Raw genomic sequence first — 22,616 nt, forward strand, 5'->3', positions numbered from 1 at the left:
GATATGCAACAGGCTACACTACGGACTCCCATTTAATGGCATTTCTATCTCTGAGATTCCCAATTTATATTGTAAATAAAATCAATGTTAATTTATGTATGCGGAGTAGGACGCGGCACGCCCCTGCCTGCACTTAAGTTTGGACTTAACATCATGTCCTGTGTTTTCGAAATCAACAACGGGTCCATTTGGTTCCATTCATACACTCTCAGAGTTACAGACCCATAAGGGGCCATTTGGTTCCAAACTATCATTTAGCTGGGGACCCCCCCTAGGGGTCCCCGGACCCCACCTTGGGAACCACCGATTAACAGTAAAACAAAATAATCTTGGGAAAGAAATGTGACAAAAAATGTGTAATATTTTAAATCCACAGATTAATGTGGAGGTCCTTGACATGGGATGGAAATGTGTGAAAACAAGAAACAAGCCCAAAATAATTAACTTTACAGGAAAAAGCCCAAAGTCGCTTATAATAAGCAGACATGGCAACACAGCATTCTACTACACCAGAATCTCACGTCACCAGGCCTACCTAGAAATTGGTTTATTGGAGATTCTGCTTCTGATTCTGTAGGCTATACATTTTATTTTGATCGTATTGTTCCACATTTTGTTTTGGCAATGTATGTGAACGTATGTTGTATCATGCCAATAAAGCCATAATTTAATTTAATTTAATTTAATTTAATTTAATTTAATTTAATTTAATTTAATTTAGTTTAATTTAATTTAATTTAATTTAATTAATTCAAACCTGACTTTCATTACGAACTCTGTATCCGGTTATTTACGCGCACACAGCTGTGACACACACACACACACACACACACACACACACACACACACATACTAGCCCTTTAAAATAGCTGCTGAACTATATAGATTTTTTTTACCTTGTACTTTAATTGTTTTTTGTAAACTGTTTTTATGCTTTGTCTCGGCAGTGTGCTTCTGTCTGTTTTGTCCCATTGAACATCAATGTCTGTCCCTATGTATATATGCGTGCGTGCGTGCGTGCGTGTGTGTGTGTGTGTGTGTGTGTGTGTGTGTGTGTGTGTGTGTGTGTGTGTGTGTGTGTGTGTGTGTGTGTATGTCTGTTTAGTATACCAACAGGTGACAAAGTGGCGCTGTTGAGCTTCACACTGTGCACAGGTGCATGATGGGAAGCTGAGTTTTTAGAAGCCATTATGTGACGTCGGTGTGACAGTACAGTACAGTGACAGTACAGTACATTACAGTAGAGGGACCCCCTGGGGACCCCCACACGGTAACTCTGTCATTTATCAAACCGTTTCGGACGCGGGATGGCTCGCCGGAACCGGGCCGGCACCTTGGCCGTGTTCTTGTGGCTCTGCAAGTTCCGGGGAACCCCCACACGGAGTTGCACCATGCACTCACTTCACACGGGTGTGATTTTTTTGTTTTGTGTGGGGAGTCCTATATGGATGAAATGAAGCATCTTTGCTAATTGCAGTGTATTTACATTACATTTGGTTGTAATGTCCATGAATATGCTTGTCCCGTCGAAATAAACAAATAAAGTAAAAGTAAAAATGTCAGGCTGTGAAAGTTCATATAACTATTCCCGACATTCTGTAAACGTCTTGGCGCTGCTGGTAGTAAAAAGTGCAATGAAGAAACTTGCCAAAACATGTTAGTTTGAATGAGTGTTTTAATTTGAAATTGATAACTCAAAAAGTTTACATAAGGAATGGATCATCATCAATATGCCATAACTCTTTTTCAGGTGTAATATTAGTTTTAATTAATATATTAATATATTAATATTAATTTTGTCGCTCCCTGTTTGCAAAGGCCCTTTAGACAGTAAATGGTTCAGTATCTTGAAGTCACAGTTTTCCTTATCAACTGCGTCTGCATGCCAAGGATGAAATCATCGTTATATCGGAAGAGTCATAATGTTGCAGTAGGATCCGGTATAAGCTTGCATCTTAATACACACATCTTAAAATTGTAATACTGTGTAGCTTAAATTCTATGCCACAAGGACTTCTGAATCGGGTAGCCATAGAATTTGTCTCTCTGCTTTAGAAGCTATATGTCGGATATTCTTAGTACAAGAACAAAGACACCTTTTTTTTATTCACATGGTATCTGTAGAAGTGAAATAAAAGTGAATATTTTTATTTAATATGGCACACAGGTATTCATAGCAGAAAATGCCTATAAAGCAGACTGCATTGTACCAGAACAAATTCCTCAATGTAAGGTGTTTCTTCATGAAAAAAAACAAAAAAGTGTGTGCGCGTGTGCGTGCGTGCATATATATATATATATAATTATATATACTGCTATTCAAAACTAATTGAAAAGCAACTATTAGCTGTTCTTAGCCTAATTTATACTCTGTATTACAATCGTGTCGCAAGCACCACCATTGTGTAATGAAGTATAAACGAAGCTAATAGGGTAGCTAATGTCTTTCAAGGGTAGCATCATGCAATGTACAGTAAGGTAACAAGGTTTATGTTGCACCAAAGACATAGTGAGTGCCATACGTCTCCGTACTTCACTGACCTGTGTAGAACAATGGATCAAATGAAGCCTTTGCACAGTTACAATTTCGATGTAATTATTATGACAACATTCAATTACAATATTTAAATTACAATATAATATATATATATATTATTTTTTTATCCATTTCAACTCATATACACTAAACATTAAATTACAAAGACATTAAATTGCATCATTAATAAATAATTGAATATGACTGAATGTATTGAGTGGACAAATCATCCCTTTTCTCAGTGACTCAAATTGGCATATAGTAATTACATTCTTTTGCCAAAGCCAGAGCTAAGCATCAAGTGTGTGTGTGTGTGTGTGTGTGTGTGTGTGTGTGTGTGTGTGTGTGTGTGTGTGTGTGTGTGTGTGTGTGTGTGTGTGTGCGCGCGCGCGTGTGTGCGCGCGCACGTGTGTGGGTGTGGTATTCTTCATCGATTATATATTGTAGGTCATTTGAAGTGTCGAAATGCATAGTGAGTTAAATAAAATAAAAATAGGGGCACACTGTAGTCCTAACCCTTTTGTCATATAAGAGAAATTGTACAATAGAAGATCATCTCCCCCAATCTGATTTCTCTGGGTGAAAGATGCTGCCATTGAACTCATTCAATTGGAAGGCTAATAAGTTATCTTCTCTGCCAAGCCCCTTTGACCTATACTGTAGCTTCAAAAAAGACCAAACTTAATACTCGTCTACGGATCACGAGGCAGATCAAACCTGTAACACCCTGCAGTGACATAACTGAATCACACTGATCACTTGACATTCTTAACTCAAAGATCGCCATCGCACATCACTGACTTTGGTGAAAATGGTCTGCTTCTTGTCACAATCGGGTCTGTTGATTGGAATCACAAAGTGGACGTGACAACCGTTCTCTCTCTCTCTCTCTCTCTCTCTCTCTCTCTCTCTCTCTCTGTGCGAGAGAGAGAGAGCATGCATGTGTGCGGGTAGGTAACTGAGTGCCTGGCTGCGCATGCACCCAATTCAGCATGCACTCCTATATGAGTCAGCGCAGACTAGTCACCACAGACACGCCTCTCTCCTCTAAGCGTTAATGTTAAGTTCCGTCCCAGCCCAGGTGATTGAGTCCCAGATATACAGTACACGTGTGGGTTTTTGAGGGCATGTTGTCGTGTTCTCTTTCAGAAGCCTTGTACATGGCAATAGGCCTCCAAGCTGGAGAAGAGGATGTAGAGGAACCACAGGCCCACGAAGAAGAGCGTAGTGAGCACTCTGGCCGTTTTGGGCCCTCCCAGTTCGCCGCCTATAGACTTCTTCCGGCGGAACATCAGCACGAAGATTGCGATGAAGGCGAAGATGGTGAAGAGCGTGACGGAGAAGGCCAGCGAGCCCGGGTCCACGCGGAACACCTCGCCTTTGATCTCCCAGTACACGGCCGCCACGGACCAGGCCACGCCGATGCCCAGGAAGACGTTGACGGCGTTGCTTCCCGTCACGTTGCCCACGGAAGCGTCGGCGGTGTCGTCGTGAGTGGCGGACACTTTGCTGGCAAACGTGTCTGAGTTGTAAAGAGTTGGAAACATGAACGCAAATCCATTAGAATGTATAAACACGGTATATCATTATACACGGCAGGGGAAACAAAATCCCTCTTCCCCCATCCGTCTCTCACGCCTACTGTGTAATCTGAACGCCGCAGCGGTTAATTGCGGCAAGACCCGCCCTACAGCACTGTTTTGTAATTTATTTGTGCATGTTATAAGTATTTTGTAATAGAGGGTATGCGCATGCTTAAAGTGAATGGCACATTGAGTGGCAAAGTAACGTGCAAAGTGAGTTTAACATTGTTTAACGTTGTTTAATGCAATCAGACAGGACTTTGCTGTTTGGATGCATGGGTTGTCAAGGCCAGAAAGTAGTTTTTTGCCACTCAGTGGGCATTCCTGCATAACGTCCGGGTTTGATGATGATGTCGCGCGCATACCCACTAGAAGACAATACACTAGTTCTTCATTTCAATCATTTCATTATTATTATATTTCACAATCTGACGCCGGCTACCGTACTTTAAAGTGTTTTGATAATACGTGCGACAGATGTATGCATATGACGATATAGAGTTTCATGTAACGAGCTTAAACCATAGCGTATTAAGAAGAAGATGATGTATGTTTATCATGTACATATATGCAGTATATTGTGAAAATAATAATAATAATAATAATAAAATGATTCAAAGAAAGAACTAGTGTATTGTCTGCTAGCGTGCTGCTTGCTTATGTTATGGATATACTGTTGACTTTGTCATCAATAACACAACAAAAAAAAGTACGTCTAACACGCACAAATAAATTACATTAACCCATTTCGACCAAGACCAGATTCCACAATATGTCTTAATCTAAATCATGACAGTTTCATGAAAAACCTATGTTTCTACACTGTATGTCAGTGGTTCTCAAACTATTTCAAACTATTCCCCAGAAGGAAAGATTTGAGTTTAAAACGCTCTGAAAGAATATATATTCAAAGATATGCGCCACATTTTCACAAAAAGAAAAATAGCAGACCTACCGTACCGAGTGCTACGTATGAGCTTGTAGATAGATTTTTCCAATAGCTAAAGTATTACATAATGCTTTAAAACACCAAAAGGGGTTCCCCGTCCAGGATGGGTTAAAAAACTGCTTTAGGGCCGCAAACCGCTGCAGTGTTTAGATATAGGCGTCACACACACACACACACACACGCACACGCACACGCACACGCACACGCACACGCACACGCACACACACACACACACACACACACACACACACACACACACTCACCCGGGATGGAGGTGCCCAGCGCCACAAAGACCACGGCGGTCACCGTGTCCCTCAGGCCGACGGTGCAGCCAAAGTGGGACGCCAGGTCCCCGATGATGGCCGTCAGGAAGCCGATGACGCAGATGGACACCACGAAGCAGGCCCAGCCGTTACAGACGGAGGTCGGCGGGACGAAGGCAAACAGAATCTTCCAGAACACTGAGATGATGTGCAGGAGGTAGTCCCCGCAGTTTGGCATTCGTTGCTCCTGTCCTTCCTCGTCATCGCCACCTGTGTTAAAACAAGGTTGTGTTAGTGATAGTATATTGCGTGCTCGACTTGACAAATGTTTTGCGACAAATGTGCAATTTGACTCCGTCACACAGCAGTGTCGCTTAATACTGACGAGAAACGATTATCGAGGTGAGCTTGGAAATCTGTTTTGAAACTGCCTTTTGAAATGCGTATAATGTATTGTTGTGTTATTCTGTGGTATATGTGTTAATGCAGTCTGCTTTAGGGAATGTCTTGCTCTGAATAAATACCTGTGTGCTATATTAAATAAACAGGACGAGATCTAATAACAGAAAATATTATGATTTATCAAACAATAGACAGCTGGAACCATATTCTCTATCAAGTTAGGACCTCTACCATATTATATTTGTATCGAAGTGCCCTTTTTTTGTCTTTGTTGACATTTTTGCTAATATATTTTGTTTTCTTCAGGCCTATGACGGGGTGGGTTGGGAGGGATTAATTTGTTTATTATTTATAATTATTTGTTAATTTACAAAATCTATAGCTTTAAGTTGTATTTAATTGTTGTTGTTTTTATTACTAGTATTATCTTTTTCTTTAAAAAAATCAAGCCACTTGGCTGGCAGAGAATTCTCTCTTAAAAAAAAAAGAAAAAGAAAAAAAAGAAAAAATGTATTTGGGGATTTACTTCCTTGGCCTACTGTCTGTTGTATATTATCTATGGCCCTGAACAGACACTGGAAAAAGAGAAAAGAGCCCACACACTCATCTGCTCCAAAACGTTATACTTTATTGATATATTAATGACGACATTTCGAGTATATAGTAATAAACCAGATGAATTAAGAGCCTTGGCTCGAAACGTCGTCGATAATCTATAACTTTTGGAGCAGTGTGTGTGGGTTTCTTTTCTCTTTTTCTGAACCCAGCACCTCCACTAAGTGACGTGTGTTATTGTATTAGCTTTTTGCCTGAACAAACACAAGGACAACTGTACACCCTCTGCGTTTCTGTGAAAGAGAGAACACATAGGATCACCTGCGCTGACGGTGACTGCATCAATGAACTGCTCTTTCCAGGAGTTGGAGCCGATCACTGAGCCCAGGTTAGCGTCCTTCAGGAGCGTGTCCACAGTGCTCTGTTGGTTTAAAAGGCAGAGTTTAGTAAAGAGAGACACACCATGAGAGAAATATACAAGATATTCAAATAAATAAATGCATCGTGGATGGTGCCATGTCACTTTTAGGTCAACCCACTCAGGAGCCGAATTGACTTAAAAAATCCAAAATGTGCTTAATATGTATTTTTTTTTCCTTTCATTTCTTAGAAGTGGTTCTCTTAAAAGGGGCATTCCACTCATTTTCATTTTTGGAGGTCTGAAAAGAAATCCAGTTCTATAGGAAACACAGAATGGGGGGGGGACCTTTTTTATTATTTCCACACAACAGCTCTAAGGTATATTAATAATGACATAGTAAAATGTTGAAAATGAGTGGAATGCCCCTTTAACTTAAAGAATAAATGCTCCATCATTAACCAAATAACAATAGCAGTTTGATTTTTAATGGAATATAGATGAACCATATTCTGATGCACATGCACACACATTTGTGTGTGTGTGGTGCATGGATTGCAAGAGTAAAAAAAACCCCACACAATTCATAACCTAATTCTACATTGAGAAAGACAGCAGACAGGAAAATAGATGAGGTATCACACATACTGTATAACTGAGAAAATAAATGAAAAGGTTTGGGAATGTCGGAAAAGGCAAGGCGTTGATTCGACTATCTAATCTAATCTTAACCCATTCTGAACGGGAACCCATTTTGGTGTTAGCATCATGTTGTGCTTTAGCTATTGAAAAACAGCAGATCTACAAGCTCGTAGCGCGCGGCGCGCTACGAGCTTGTAGGTCTGCTATTTTTTGAAAAATCGAAGAGCGACTGACATAGAAGACATTTTTAGAACCTGATCTCAGGTCAGAATGGAAAACTGTCAGGATGTAGAAGACATTTCTAGAATCTGATCTCAGGTCAGAATGGGTTAATAAGAGCACACGGCATGCTGTCCAAACAGTACCGGGTCTAGTACTCCGTCAGCAGCCAGACTCTGTGCAATCTGATGGGTGAAGCATGGGGTGGAAATGGAAACACACAAAAACATATACACATCATCGTCATTGTTCCACCGCGGTCGAGATCATGGATTTCACAACGCCACGCCAGGACTTTCCGGTCCTTCATTGCCATATCCCCAGTTCCTGTCGCTATATAGCGATGACATCAGGGAAGGAACGACAGTTTTCTATACCTCTGGTCTCTGCCTTTTGAGGCAGGACTCCAGAGAAGAAAGGAAGATATGACCTCATTGTCGGCTCTGTAGCAGTGGCGCGGTAAACGGTGTTCTTCTGGATCGGAACTAGTGCAGAAACGTGGGGAAGGTTGCCGTACGTATATTTATATGGGTGGCTCTTCCAAGACAAGATTTTGTGCTCTCATTAGAAGGTCGGGGGTGTAGGTAAGTGCCATCCAACCGTTTCTCTAGTTTCTTTGAAAGTGTCCATGTCTCGGAGCCATATAGAGTAGAATCGGATCAATGGTCGTCCAAAATATTTTTACTTTTAACATCTTACTAAGCTGGGATGACCAGAACTTATGCATGTCATTGCAGGCTGACCAGGCCATACCCTGATCCTGACCAGGCTATACCCTTCCTGACCAGGCTATACCCTTCCTGACCGGGCTATACCCTTCCTGACCAGGCTATACCCTTCCTGACCAGGCTATACCCTTCCTGACCAGGCCACACCCTTCCTGACCAGGCTATACCCTTCCTGACCAGGCTATACCCTTCCTGACCAGGCTATACCCTTCCTGACCAGGCCACACCCTTCCTGACCAGGCTATACCCTTCCTGACCAGGCTATACCCTTCCTGACCAGGCTATACCCTTCCTGACCAGGCTATACCCTTCCTGACCAGGCTATACCCTTCCTGACCAGGCCACACCCTTCCTGACCAGGCTATACCCTTCCTGACCAGGCCACACCCTTCCTGACCAGGCTATACCCTTCCTGACCAGGCTATACCCTTCCTGACCAGGCCACACCCTTCCTGACCAGGCCACACCCTTCCTGACCAGGCCACACCCTTCCTGACCAGGCTATACCCTTCCTGACCAGGCCATACCCTATCCTATCCCTTGTTAGTTCAAAACTACTGTATCCGTTCTGAGGTCACTGTTTAAACCAGCGGTGTTCAACAGGGGGTCCTCTCCTCAGAGACGCAGATGCTGCAGGGCCGGGGACCACTTGAACCCTCACATCCCTATTCTGGCGGGATTGATTGATTTATTGATTGATTGATTGAAGTATTTATTAACAGACTGGAGAATTACAGTACATCTCGAGCACCACTCAGTACAAAGCTGTTAAACTGTGGACGACACCATAAAGCATTACACTTGTTTACAATAGGGTCCACCATGTTCAATTCATCATAACATTGAGAGACGTACAAATAAACACTTCTATATAGCCATGAACAGGACATCATCATAGAGGAGGTAGAAAGGGGGGAAAAAACATGTTAGTATAAAAGGAACTGGTTGGAATAACGTGTTCCTTTCCACGCGCTACGTCCAACCAGGGAAACTCCCCCCTGTCAGGTGTAAAGGAGCAACTTGGACACTCAGGCATGAAGGGAGCATGAGTTCAAGTCCGTTGCTCTCCCCTTGTCCCCCATATATGGGGACTAGGTTGGTGGAGGGTGTGTAGAGCCCAGGATCACATTAGATGATTGACACAGGGGCGAAAAATGGGTTACAAAATCGTGGGATAAAAAATATAATTATATTAAAGAAATAATAATGAATAAATAAAAATAAAAGACTGTTGGTATAGGGGCGTTCCACATTTTGGTGGCATAGGAGCAAAATGAATTTAGTCCCTCGTTTGTGCTGAAACAAATAGCAGATCTACAAGCCTGTCCCTCATGTGTCACAGCACAGGCACGCACGCTCATGGTTCTATATGTCTTCACATAATACAGAAAGCATAACGTTGCCTATAATTACGCAATACCTCCGCTGGCTATACTTCCTGAAGTGGTACACAACGTCATTTTCGTCATCCTTATAGGCCTCTGTCCCTTTTTTCCCCCTTCTTTTTTTCTAAACTCTTTTGGGGGGAGATTTTATTATTATTATTATTGATATTATTACTAGAGCGGTGGGTGCCCGGCTGTAGAGCACAGAGTCTGTAACGATGGAAGTTGCGATACCTTTTGTACCCGTGTCAGAGTACCCGTTCCGCAACCCCATCAGCCTGTGTCCCTTTTATACCCATATATGGAGATTTCTGTATCTGTCTCTCTGTGTCCCTTTAATCCTATATGGAGTTCTGTTGTCAGCCACGCCCCAAATATGGAGTGTTGTGATGATGTCAGAACAGGCCAGCTCCATATATGGAGCCTGGGCAGAGGCCTCGGGCCCGCGTGGTGGGGTGGTGGAGCGCGTGTCGAATTTGAAGCCCGGCGGGGGGGGTCGGACGGTATACTCGAGTTACGTGGATTATACACGCACGTACAGATGTACAGAGACTTATAGTTAGATATATATATATGTGTCTCTTTCTTTTTTTACGTGAGACCGAGGTTATAACCTGATGAAGGTCTAAACAGACCAAAACTTTGACGCACACGCTTCATAGATAAGCTTCAAAAACATGTTAAAAAACATGATTTTGGGTGGAGTGTGTCTCTAAACCATGACCTTTGAATTATTATTATTATTATTACATTTATTATTACAATTATTCGTTTTTTGTTTTTTTTTGCCAGAACAGTTGGCTTACTCCTAATGCAATGCCACCCAATGGCCATCCAGGCATCCATCCACACACCTTAAATTCATAGGACTCCAATATGACGACCTCCAGGCGGCTGTGCTCTCCGAGGATGGGTTTACCCATCTCTGAAATCCTCCTGGCGTCCTCCTCCTGTGGGGTGGGGGTGCCTGTCAGGAAGAAGAGGGGTTACAAACAATATTTGACTGAGAGACTGCCATTTTCTAAATGAGTCAATAGCACAGGCAGACTCTTCACATACTAGAGCATGTCTGAAATAAGTGTCAGAGCTGAAATCGACATGTACACATGAAATGCATGCCCAAACATGTAGCTAATAGCTAGGTAATGTCAGAGACCACAGAAGTGAACCTTTTCAAGCCTGTTTTCTCACCTCGCTGTTTCTCTGCAAGACATTACTCTATAAGCCATATCTCCAAAACTGGTGGGTCAAACTGAACAACCAATAATATGTCAATTTGAAGCTATGATTCAATGCTTTCGTATGACATGAAAAAAAAAACGAAAATTCAAAAAAATCCAATGGCAGTCCCTCAGTCAAATTTAGTCACGTATACAAACAACTCACAAAATAGATTTAACCAATATCTGTTATAGAATGAGAAGAATACAAGTGTGCATACAATATTTTATCTTGGCGTTCGGCTCTGCTACATTTTTCTCCATGCTCGGCACAATCAAAAGCCATCGTTAAACATTAAGAGCAGGGAGATAGATATATACAATAACAACCACCACCCATGGGGAACATAAATAAACAGAGCCCACCGGTGGTGCTGGGGTGGTGGTGGTGGGAGCAAACATCACATAACAACAACCAGGAACCATAAGCAGAAGGGAGAGCAGGAAGAGCATGCATGTCTAGTGAGCTATAGTTAATTCTACCACAGGTTGTTTCGAGGAAGCAATCTGATTGGTTGAAACAGCCTTCTAGCCGTGGGTTAAACCAGCACTGTTCACCACCTAATCAAAACAAAGAATTCAGCTGCTGTGTTCTCCCAGAGCGCTAGCAAACTTGGTGGCTAGGCTAGCTAGTTTCTTGTGAAGGTTGTGGTCGTAGTGATCTGTCATTAAAAATATATATTCTTTCAGCGATTTTAATAGTTTTAAGGGTAACTGTGGTAGAATTGCAATATTACACTCGAGGGTGTGGGTTAACGTGATTATTGCCACTTCAGTGATGCTTGCGGAACTCGACTCCGTCCCGTTCCTGACCGCATCACTGTCGTGGCAATAATCACGTTAACCCACACCCTCTCGTGTAATATTGCTTAAGTATCCCACCCAATTGGTCAGCTGACTGCCACATCAGCGAATGACATGTGGGTCTTGCACACACTGAATACACCCACATACTGTAGTAATGCAGCATACTAACCCCTTGAGCACATGAATGCGCCCTGGAGCACGGCATGAAACCCCTCGAGTATATCTGACTGAACTAACTCTGCGAGCTACGTATCATTACTTCATGTGTTTTTAATCACATCACATCACGGCAGAACACTAGCATGCTTGCATATAGCTGAAACCCCAAACAACAGCTGCTGCGTGGCCTCTTTCACATATGAACCTTGAGCAAGGCAGGGAATCAGGGGCTTTCAGGTAATGTAAACCAGTGCAGGTTACCAAGCCTTTTATAGCGCGAGACCCAAAGGTTCTCCCCCCGGGATAGCCGATTCACAAGCTCACAACGTGTCGCATTGTAACGTGATGTTGTGAGCTTGTAGATCTGCTATTTTCACTACTTCTTAAAAGTAGTTTCTTCCCTCTGATTAATGGATTTTTGTTTGGGTTTTTTTCGGTTCATGGAATTATTTTGAAAAACGTGAAATAAAGGGGTATTTACCCGCGAACCATAACATTTGGTTCGCGACTAACATTGGAAACAGCTATAGTGATGTAAAAAAACTACCTGTAAATAGTCCATTTACAATTCACATACCGAATTATATTGGATACTAGTAGCACCACCACTCAAGGGCGTTGAATGTCAATTCTGTTGCATGTCAGATCCAACTGCATGCTGAACATTTGCGTTCTCACATACCGGTAGATCCCTATACCAGGTAACGTCTAGGTAACTCCATTCTCACATACGGGTGTCACAGCCAGTGTTGTTTTTGACAGCAATTTTTTATTTATTTTAGTTTTAGTCATAGACGTCTTTTGAATCATTTTAATTTAGTTTTAGTCACATTTTAGTCAACCTGAAATGTTCTAGTGTTAGTCCAGTTTTAGTCGACTAAATGTCATAAGATTTTAGTCGGCTAAATCTACAGTTGATTTAGTCGACTAAAATGTGTTTTGACAGGCCTTGATGCCGTTGTGATGGCAGATTTTACACGTTGGGTGCATGCTGAAAATAGCAGATCTACAGGCTGCGACATGTTGTGAGCTTGTAGATCTGCTATTTATGCAACCTAGCGTAAAACTGGATCTCTTGTCTACTAGTCCCTCCCTAACATTGTAGTCTAGTTTTTATTTGTTGACGAAATTGTCAAAATAATTTAGTCATAGTTTTTAGTCATCATACATTCGGTTTTATTTAGTTTTGTATTTCGTTTTAGTCCGTGAAAAAGGGTAATCGACGAACATTTTTCGTCTTAAGTTTTAGTCGACGAAAACAACACTGGGTACAGCCCTATACCAGGTAACGTCTAGGCAACGTCAGGTTTGCAGTGCATGTGTGAACGAGGCTGACATAGACGCATAATTATCTATTCACACAGCATCTGTATACTGTCTTACCCTGGTTTAGCAGCAGTGCTGTGGAGAAGAACAGTGACAGATTCAATGAAACGGTACTGTATTGCATACCAATACAGTATGTCCATATACTTCCTCCATCCATCCACACCATACAATTACAGTGAGTCCATACTTCCTCCATCCATCCATCCACACCATACCATTACAGTGAGTCCATACTTCCTCCATCCATCCATCCACACCATACCATTACAGTGAGTCCATACTTCCCCCATCCATCCATCCACACCATACCATTACAGTGAGTCCATACTTCCTCCATCCATCCATCCACACCATACCATTACAGTGAGTCCATACTTCCCCCATCCATCCATCCACACCATACCATTACAGTGAGTCCATACTTCCCCCATCCATCCATCCACACCATACCATTACAGTGAGTCCATACTTCCCCCATCCATCCATCCACACCATACCATTACAGTGAGTCCATACTTCCCCCATCCATCCATCCACACCATACCATTACAGTGAGTCCATACTTCCTCCATCCATCCATCCACACCATACCATTACAGTGAGTCCATACTTCACCCATCCATCCATCCACACCATACCATTACAGTGAGTCCATACTTCCTCCATCCATCCATCCACACCATACCATTACAGTGAGTCCATACTTCCCCCATCCATCCATCCACACCATACCATTACAGTGAGTCCATACTTCCTCCATCCATCCATCCATCCACACCATACCATTACAGTGAGTCCATACTTCCTCCATCCATCCATCCACACCATACCATTACAGTGAGTCCATACTTCCTCCATCCATCCACACCATACCATTACAGTGAGTCCATACTTCCTCCATCCATCCATCCATCCACACCATACCATTACAGTGAGTCCATACTTCCCCCATCCATCCATCCACACCATACCATTACAGTGAGTCCATACTTCCCAGATCCATCCATCCATCCATCCACACCATACCATCACAGTGAGTCCATACTTCCTCCACCCATCCATCCACACCATACCATTAGGCTACAGTGAGTCCATACTTCACCCATCCATCCACACCAGCAATACACGATTACACTCTCAAAACAAACCGTTCCTGAAAACCACTTGGACTATACTGTCATTTTCCTATTGTCTGGATATCCCATCTATATTAAATGTCGTTGCCAATGTAGTTCTTATTTTCGTCGGTTAAATATTTATAAAACGCCCACGGGGAACACTTCTCTTCGTTGTCTGTTGCCTAAAATAAAGGGATATAGGATGACAGTCCGGTAACGCACTATCCACTTTTTTTTTGTTTTGTTTAACCCATTCTGACCTGAGATCAGATTCATACGAGGTTTCCACTGGACACACACTGGGTCTGATTAACCCATTCTGACCTGAGATCAGATTCTAAAAATGTCAGTCGTTCTTCGATTTTTCAAAAATAGCAGACCTACAAGCTCGTAGCGCGCCACTCGGTGGCGCGCTATGAGCTTGTAGATCTGCTATTTTTCAATAGCTAAAGCATAACATGATGCCAACACCAAAATGGGTTCCCGTTCAGAATGGGTTAACTCCCCCCTCCTTGTTATAGGTGAATAATTTATAAAACGATATAATCGATTCCGTTTCACCACCTCTGACAAGCTGCAAGCACGTATCCAATTACTGCCGACGATCTCCTTCTTGGCATGTGGGCGGTTTTGTCGGGGAACGGGGCCTGCATGGCAATCAATTCTATAAAATTCATAATTGCCTGCGGGCAGCACCTGTGTGTGCACCAGCGATATACAGGCCTTGAGTGTCAGCGTGTAATCTTGGGTTACCGCGTGTGACAAGGTGCAGAGTAGTCGGCCCCCCCGGTATGCTTTTGTTTTTGACAACGTGATCCCCCTGCGGAATCTCCCCGGGTTGGGTTTGCATGCATGGACTGCACGGCGTACAGCGTTTGAATGGGAACGAGATTGGAACACGGCCTGACATTCTGCACCGGCTAATATCGAAAAACTGATGTGTGAGAGAGTTTGAACCACTTAAATCCACTCAGTAAAGAAATAGTTGACCGGGGGAGTCTGCTCTTTTCTTCCCTGGGTCTATAGTATGTATATACACACACAAAGGGCTGTATTTTGCGTGTCTTAAGTACCAGGTCTTATTCCCTAACTTGAGTAAACTAAAGACCTGGAGGCGTGGTCAATGCTCTTTGGCCACTCAGAATAGCCAAATGGCATTGACCACGCCTCCAGGTCTTTAGTTTACTCAAGTTAGGGAATAAGACCTGGTAAGGCCGATTCTAAAAACGCCTCTAAATCCTGACCTAAGGTTTCTGAAAAACTTCAAATATTGATATAGCAGCATAAAAAAAAATTACATTTTTGAATACTGTACATACTGTACAGAACCCAAATATGGGTGCCCGGCCTGAGGGGGCAAGATACCAATAGGGGTTCCCGCCCAGAATGGGTTAAGACACGCAAAATACAGCCCTTGTGTCTTTGCCGACAATTAGCCAAACAAAGAGCTGTGAGCTTGTAGATCGGCTATATGTGTTTCTGTAAACGATCCCCCAGAAGAGCTATGCTACAGGGTCCAAACTGTAAAAGCAGCCGTTCCCAAACTTTTTCATGTTGAGGACCCCCAAATTGACACTAATTAGGCAACGGACCCCCATTTGAAAAGAATATGCCAATTGCCAGGGACGCCCCATAGGAGAAGATCTTTACGGCTCTAGCAGTGATTCTCAACCTGTTTAATTTCAAGGACCCCCAGTTTGACATGCATTTAAGTCTACGGACCCCCATTTAATGACATTTCTATCTCTGGGACCCCAATTTATATTGTATGTTAATTTAACTCCATTTGGTTCCATTTGTACACTCTCAGAGTTACAGACCTATAAGGGTCCAAACTATCATTTAACTGGGGACCCCCCTGGAACTCCCTCAAGGACCCCTGGAGTTCCCCGGACCCCACTGTGTTAAAGGGAACCAATGGTTACAGTATAAAGGCTTGCAGATTACAGAACCTGAAATGCACTGACCTGAGATTCCTCTCTTGAGCCACTTGGGGTCATCCAGAACCACGAAGAAGTTCTCCTGCTTCTCATACTCCGCCACGTTAATGACACGCACCTGTAGCGTCTGGCTGTGGAGATATGCAAGAACACACACACACACACGCACACGCAAGCACGCGCGCACGCACGCACATGCACGCACGCACGCACACATACACACAGACATAAATACAAATATTTTACAATTCTATTTTTTTTATTTTTACTTTAAATTTTTATCCCACGATTTTGTAACCCAGTTTTCTTTTTCACCCAGTGCCAATTATCTAATGTAATCCTGGGCGCTACACTTCCTCTGCCAACCTGGGAGGGGGCAGCGGACTGACCTCATGCCTCCTTCTATGCATGAGGAGTCCAAGCTGCTTCTTTTCACCTGACAGAGGGGAATTTCCCCGGCCGGACGTATAGCGCGTGGAAGGGACACGTTATTCCGACCAGTTCCTTTCCCCTCCATCATATATTTTACAATTCAATTGGAAAAACATAGGGGAATATTATGCTACAGTACAGTACGTTGAATGCTAACTCACAAAGTGTCACAACAATCCCCTACCGCTTAAATATTTACATACTCCCGTCCCGTCGAAATCACATCGCAAGTTAAAGTGGCCTAAATAATTCATCTCATAGGATGTCTAAATAATTTAGCCTGCACGTGTGCACAAGCACACACGTACGCACATGCATGCGCGCATGCACGCACGCACGCACGCGCACGCACGCGCACGCAACGCACGCACGCACGCAACGCAACGCAACGCACGCACGCACTCAGTGCTAAGTTTGATAAACAGGTATACACTGCGTAGTAGTTTTAACAGACCACAGGGTGAAAAGAACCTGCCTCGCTAAAGTGTGTTTATCTTCCACTTCCGCGAGTCCGACTGCAGCAGCTCTGAGGCATGCAGGGGAGAGGGGGCGGAGCTAGAGGAGAGGGGGCGGAGTCAGAGTCTGACTGCAGGGGAGAGGGGTTGGAGTTAGATGGTTTTGCAGACAGCTTGAAGATCCAATGGGGTTGTCTGCTTTTTTTTTTCCAGAAGCGGTTTGCAGTCGCCGTTGTGACGAAAAGAGAGTTGAGCCAGAAAGGCAAAGCTCTCCGTCTACCGAGCAATCTTCGTTCCTACTCTCACCTGTGGTCATGAAGTGTTCCTACTCTCACCTATGGTCATGAAGTGTTCCTACTCTCACCTGTGGTCATGAAGTGTTCCTACTCTCACCTATGGTCATGAAGTGTTCCTACTCTCACCTGTGGTCATGAAGTGTTCCTACTCTCACCTATGGTCATGAAGTGTTCCTACTCTCACCTATGGTCATGAAGTGTTCCTACTCTCACCTATGGTCATGATGTGTTCCTACTCTCACCTATGGTCATGAAGTGTGGGTCATGACCGAAAGAATAAGGTCGCGAATACTGTGCAAGCTGCCGAAATGAGTTTTCTTCGACGGTGGGCTGGCAGAAGTTCAGTCACACGAGAGAGCCTCGGAGTAGAACCGCTGCTCCTTCGCCTAGAAAGGAGCCAGCTGAGGTTATCTGGTTAGGATGCCTCTCGGGCGCCTCCCTAGGGAGGTCCTCGACGCACGTCCCACTGGGAGGAGTCCCCGGGGGGCAGACCAAGGCGCAGTTGGAGGAAACTCGCAGGAGGACGTCACTATAATGTTGCTCTGGAGAGGGAAGTCTGGAGCTCTCTGGTGGAGCTGTTGCCCCTGCGACCCGACTACGGATAAGCGGTTGAAGACGGAGATGGTTTTTGATATTTTCATTGGTTCAATATTTTCTTAACCAACGCACAGACGTGAAGTGTGTTCAATAGCGTTGATTTATTAAAAAACGAAATAAATAAATAATAATCTAAAACCTCCAAAATGGATTTATGTGGTTTTCGCCCGACAGTGACGTTATGTAAAATACTAATCAAAAGCTTTTACTCTACTGGCTCGCAGACTGATACTGTTGAATTGGAAACAAGCACAGGTTCCAACTCACACTTCACTTATGAGAGATGTTATGCACTACTTACAATTGGAAAAGATTAAGTTTGAATTGAGAGGGAGTGAAGATAGGTTCTACCAGACATGGCAACCCTTCATTGAATATTTCAATAGGTGCACGCTAACCCCTCCTACACAATAGATAGCGCAATAGAAAATTGGAAAGAAAGAAAAGGAACTGAATGTTTTTTCTTTATTTAATTTTTTCTTATTTAAAAAATAATGTCTGTAACTTACTTAATTTACAACAACATGTTGGAAGTTTGAGAGCAAGAGTGTCTGTCCTGTTGTCTGTTTTGTTTGTCTGTTCACACTTGTCATTGTTTAACTGTTTTTTTTTTTTTTTTATGTTTATCACACTTATGTCTTTTTTATTATACTGTATGTGGAACATTTACATTGCCTGTTATTTTTTTCATTTTTATTTAACTGAATTACTTATCATTGTCTAAATCTGAAATTGTCATACAAAAAATGCCTAATAAAAACAGTATAAAAATTAAATAAAAAAAAAGCTTTTAACTACACTAAGCTCTAAATATAGCTGCCATAATTGCATGATTTGCAGTTAACGTTTACAACATAACATTGCTAAAAGAAAACAAAAAGTTATTTCACTCAAGCCACTAGTCTACGGCCCCGTTCACACTATTGAGACAGCTGTCTTGTCCGTGTCTTGTGTCTTGTCCGTGTTTAATGGCCGCTCCAATGCATTTCCAATGGAAGTCACATGGTTTGACAAGGCAGTCTTGTTTGATAACTGTGTTCTGCCCCATTTCCCCCCCATCAAACATAAGTGTTTGGTCAAACCATGTGACTTCCATTGGAAATGCATTGGGGCGGCCATTAAACACGGACAAGACGGACAAGACGGACAAGACGGACAAGACGGACAAGACCCTACAAACCCTCCCGCTCACTCAGATCAGCCAACGCAGGGAAGCTGGAAGTACCCTCACTAAAAACGCCGGGACAATGCTCCACACGTCCCAAACTCTTCTCCCTTCTGGCTCCAAAACTGTGGAATGCACTTCCCATTGCAGTAAGAACTGCAGCATCACTCCCAATCTTCCGCCGTAGTCTGAAAACCCACCTTTTCAGACTCCATCATGGCCCATAGCACTTACCCCACCCCCTTAGATAGCAATTCTGTAGACTTAGATAGCATTTGATACAGACTTATAGCATGTTATGTAGACAGCATAAGTGCATTGTATGTAGTCATAGCACGTCATAGTACATACGTATGTATAGCATAGTAGTATAGATGTATAGCTTATATGTATAGTTTCATTATAGATATTCCACTGTTACTTTCTTAGCTTACGCATGTTTCATGATAAATGTTTTTATGTGATGTATTCCAATGCTTTTTTTTTGTTCTTGCTTATTGTAAGTCGCTCTGGATTAAGAGCGTCTGCTAAATGCCTAAATTGTAAATTGACACAAGACACGGACAGCTGTCCCAATAATGTGAATGAGGCCTACCCGTAAATGCCTTTACGGTCCAGAAACGGCTGTTGGGCGTACTGTACTTACATAACAAAGTGCACCACTATTGTGCAGTGCAAACAAACACAGCATATACCATGAAAAGTTAATGGGAAAAGGATCTCCCAGCTAATGCAGAGAGGCCCTCTCTTAATCTGGGGCGATTATCAGTGGATTTGTTGACAAGTCATTCTTTCCAGTGGGACCTGCTGCATTCACATGGGATCAGGCAAGCGGTGTAGACGGCAAACGGCACCACCTGCTGGACGGCACGGAACGGTAAGAAGATGAAGTATTTTAACGTTGATGCCGTCTGCCGTTACCGTTACCGTTGCTGGGTCTGGCTGCCACTAGAATGACTTCCGGTTTGCCGTCTACCGCTCGCCTGATCCCGTGTGAATGCCGCATTATTTTGGAAATGAGGAGTAGCCCATACGAATCTTAAACCTCATTTATACTCTGTTGTCACACAGTCACTTGCCGAAAAGAACAGTTCTTAAAATGTAACAACGTTGTTAGCTTATAGATTTGGCTTTACACGTGGGCGCCCGCTGGCCTAGTGGTCCAGGCGCATTATGCCACATATCGGCTCTGGCCTGACAGCGTGTCGCGTGTTCGAGTCCCGTTCATGACGACCTTTGCTGCGTGTCTCCCACCCCCCTTCTCTCTCTCCCTCTTTCCTGTCGATCTCCACTTGTATCTATCAATAAAGGCAGAAAAGCTAAAAACAAATCTTTAAAAAAAAGAAGAAAAAATAAAGATTTGGCTTTACACTGACTGGGTTTAAGATGTTCTAAGCAATGAAGTACTAATATACAACCAAGCACAGACGTTGACGCAAACACGGCATCGACTTTTACATAATCTCTGCTGTCGGGAGGAAACCTGAGTCATAACTCCAAAATGTTCATTTTTCAGGAAATGAAAAATATAATTTTTTCAGGAAATTAAGAAAAACTTTTTTTTTTTTAAACAAAGCAATACTGCCTCCTCAAAGTTGCTGTTGTAACTTTATATATACATGTCAAGTACTTCCATGAGAGGGAGAGAGGTCGTGGAGTTAGTTAGCACTTGAGGGTCCAATGGAGTTAAGAGGCTTTGTCCAAAGCACTTTTTACTACTTTCCATTGGTTCAATATTTTCTAAACAACACACAGACGTACAGGGTGTTCAATAGCACTGATTTATGCTAAAAAAATAATAATCATAAACCTCAAAAATTGATCTCCATAAAACTCCATTTAGGCCTGATGTCGAAATTTAAGTGACAGTTTTCTGATGTTTCTATATCAGTTGGTGCTCAATATTTCATGTCAAGGATCCCCAAAAAGTATATGTAATAGGCCAGCCGACCCCCATCTGAAAATATGTTGCTCCAAAGACCCCCCAGAAGCAAAGATTTGAGTTAACCCATTTTGACCTGAGATCAGATTCTAAAAATGTCTTCTACATCCTGACAGTTTTCTGAAAAAGCTACATTTTACGATTTTTCAAAAAATAGCAGATCTACAAGCTCGTAGCGCGGCACTCGGTGCCGCGCTATGAGCTTGTAGGTCTGCTATTTTTCAATAGCTAAAGTATGTAGAGCGGGAGGGAGACCCGCACACTGTCACATGCTGGTTCAAGAGCTTTTTATTTAATGTCCAAAATGCAACGTTTCGGTCATCTGAAGAAGGCCAGAGGAAGGTCGCATTTTAGACCAGGAAGTGACAGTGTGCGAGGGTTCTCCCTCCCTCTCTACAGTACATGTCTGCAGTCTGCTGTTGTCATTATAGTAAGTCGAGTGTGCGGAGGTCTTCCCTTCAAAAAACAAGCTAAAGTATAACATACTTAAAACACCCAGAGGGGTCCCCGCCCAGAATGTAGGTTAAAAGAACAATATTTAATTTCCTTTGTCACACAGCCACGCACACACCAGGATGGCGGCAAACATGGTTTCACTCTCTGTCATGTCTGTGTTTTGTCCTGTTTTGTTTGTTTGTTTGTAAATCCAGTACCTCTCACGTTTTAGTTTTTTAGTACATTATCCTGTTCTCCCTTTAAGCTTCTTCGGTAGTGGGTACTGTATTTATGAGCATTGTATGTCTGTCCTGTTTTTTGTTGTGTATTTTTTGTTACTGGCAGAGTTGTGTCACTTATTTTGCCTATTGTCCTGGCCAGTTCACACTTGTAAAAGAGACTTCAGTCTCAATGTGGTTTTCACTGGTTAAATAAAGGTTAAAAATGTCCTCCCTTTGACCACCCGGCCTCACCTGGTCTGCTCGTTGCCGAACTCCAGCTCTCCCCTGGACTCGTCGTAGTCCAGCCCGGCGCGGGCGGTGCCGTCCTCCGTGTGGTACGGCACGCTCACCACGCCCCGGGAGCCCGAGTTCCTCGACACCGTCACCACCATCACGCCGGTGCTCTCGCTCACCCGCATCAGCTTTTGCCGGAAGGAGAAGATGCCGGCGTGGTCGTCGTCAAGGATGGTCACCGTCGTCTGCACGGGTTCCACCAGGCGCCCCACGGGCGGGCTCCCCGTCCCCGTGTCCTTGCCGGCCTCGTCCAGCCTCAGGTTCTGGAGGCGCACGAAGAAGTGCTCGTCCTCCTCGAAGACGTCGTCGTCCACGATGTTGACCTGGAGGAGGGTGAGCGACGAATGCGTTGATGCTAATGCTCGTTTTAAAACGAGAGAGAGATTTTAAAATTGCAGCCACTTAAAGATGGTGTAAGTGATATTTTTTATGATACTACTTACTATGGTAATAGAGAATAGAGACCAATTCACTCTTACTTTAACAAAAAGAAAAAAATCATTTACACGACCTTTAATTAAATCATTCGTTTTCTAATACAATGTTCCCAATAACTTTTTTGGTATTTTTTATTGTCCATTGTATT

At 43.1% G+C, this 22,616-nt stretch overlaps 1 protein-coding gene across 3 annotated transcripts in view; it reads right to left on the reverse strand.

The window, feature by feature from the left end:
- Positions 1-3,661: 3,661 nt before the first annotated feature.
- Positions 3,662-22,616, reverse strand: part of LOC308326778 (sodium/calcium exchanger 2-like) — a 58,851-nt gene continuing 39,896 nt past the window's right edge. For 2 of the 3 annotated variants that reach the window (XM_080779804.1, XM_080779803.1), the window contains exons 7-13: positions 21,989-22,353; positions 16,221-16,324; positions 13,190-13,207; positions 10,475-10,587; positions 6,610-6,709; positions 5,332-5,601; positions 3,662-4,058 (exon numbers count right to left, since the gene is read on the reverse strand). In XM_080779804.1, the coding sequence (XP_080635930.1) occupies positions 3,682-4,058; positions 5,332-5,601; positions 6,610-6,709; positions 10,475-10,587; positions 13,190-13,207; positions 16,221-16,324; positions 21,989-22,353 (1,347 nt within the window). In that variant the 3' untranslated portion in view covers positions 3,662-3,681. The remainder of the gene's footprint in view (positions 4,059-5,331; positions 5,602-6,609; positions 6,710-10,474; positions 10,588-13,189; positions 13,208-16,220; positions 16,325-21,988; positions 22,354-22,616) is intronic. The other variant, XM_080779805.1, reaches the window with a different exon arrangement.

This window comes from Protomyctophum bolini, assembly GCF_963924005.1.
Source record: "Protomyctophum bolini genome assembly, chromosome: 13".
In the NCBI taxonomy this organism is placed as follows: Eukaryota; Metazoa; Chordata; class Actinopteri; order Myctophiformes; family Myctophidae; genus Protomyctophum; species Protomyctophum bolini.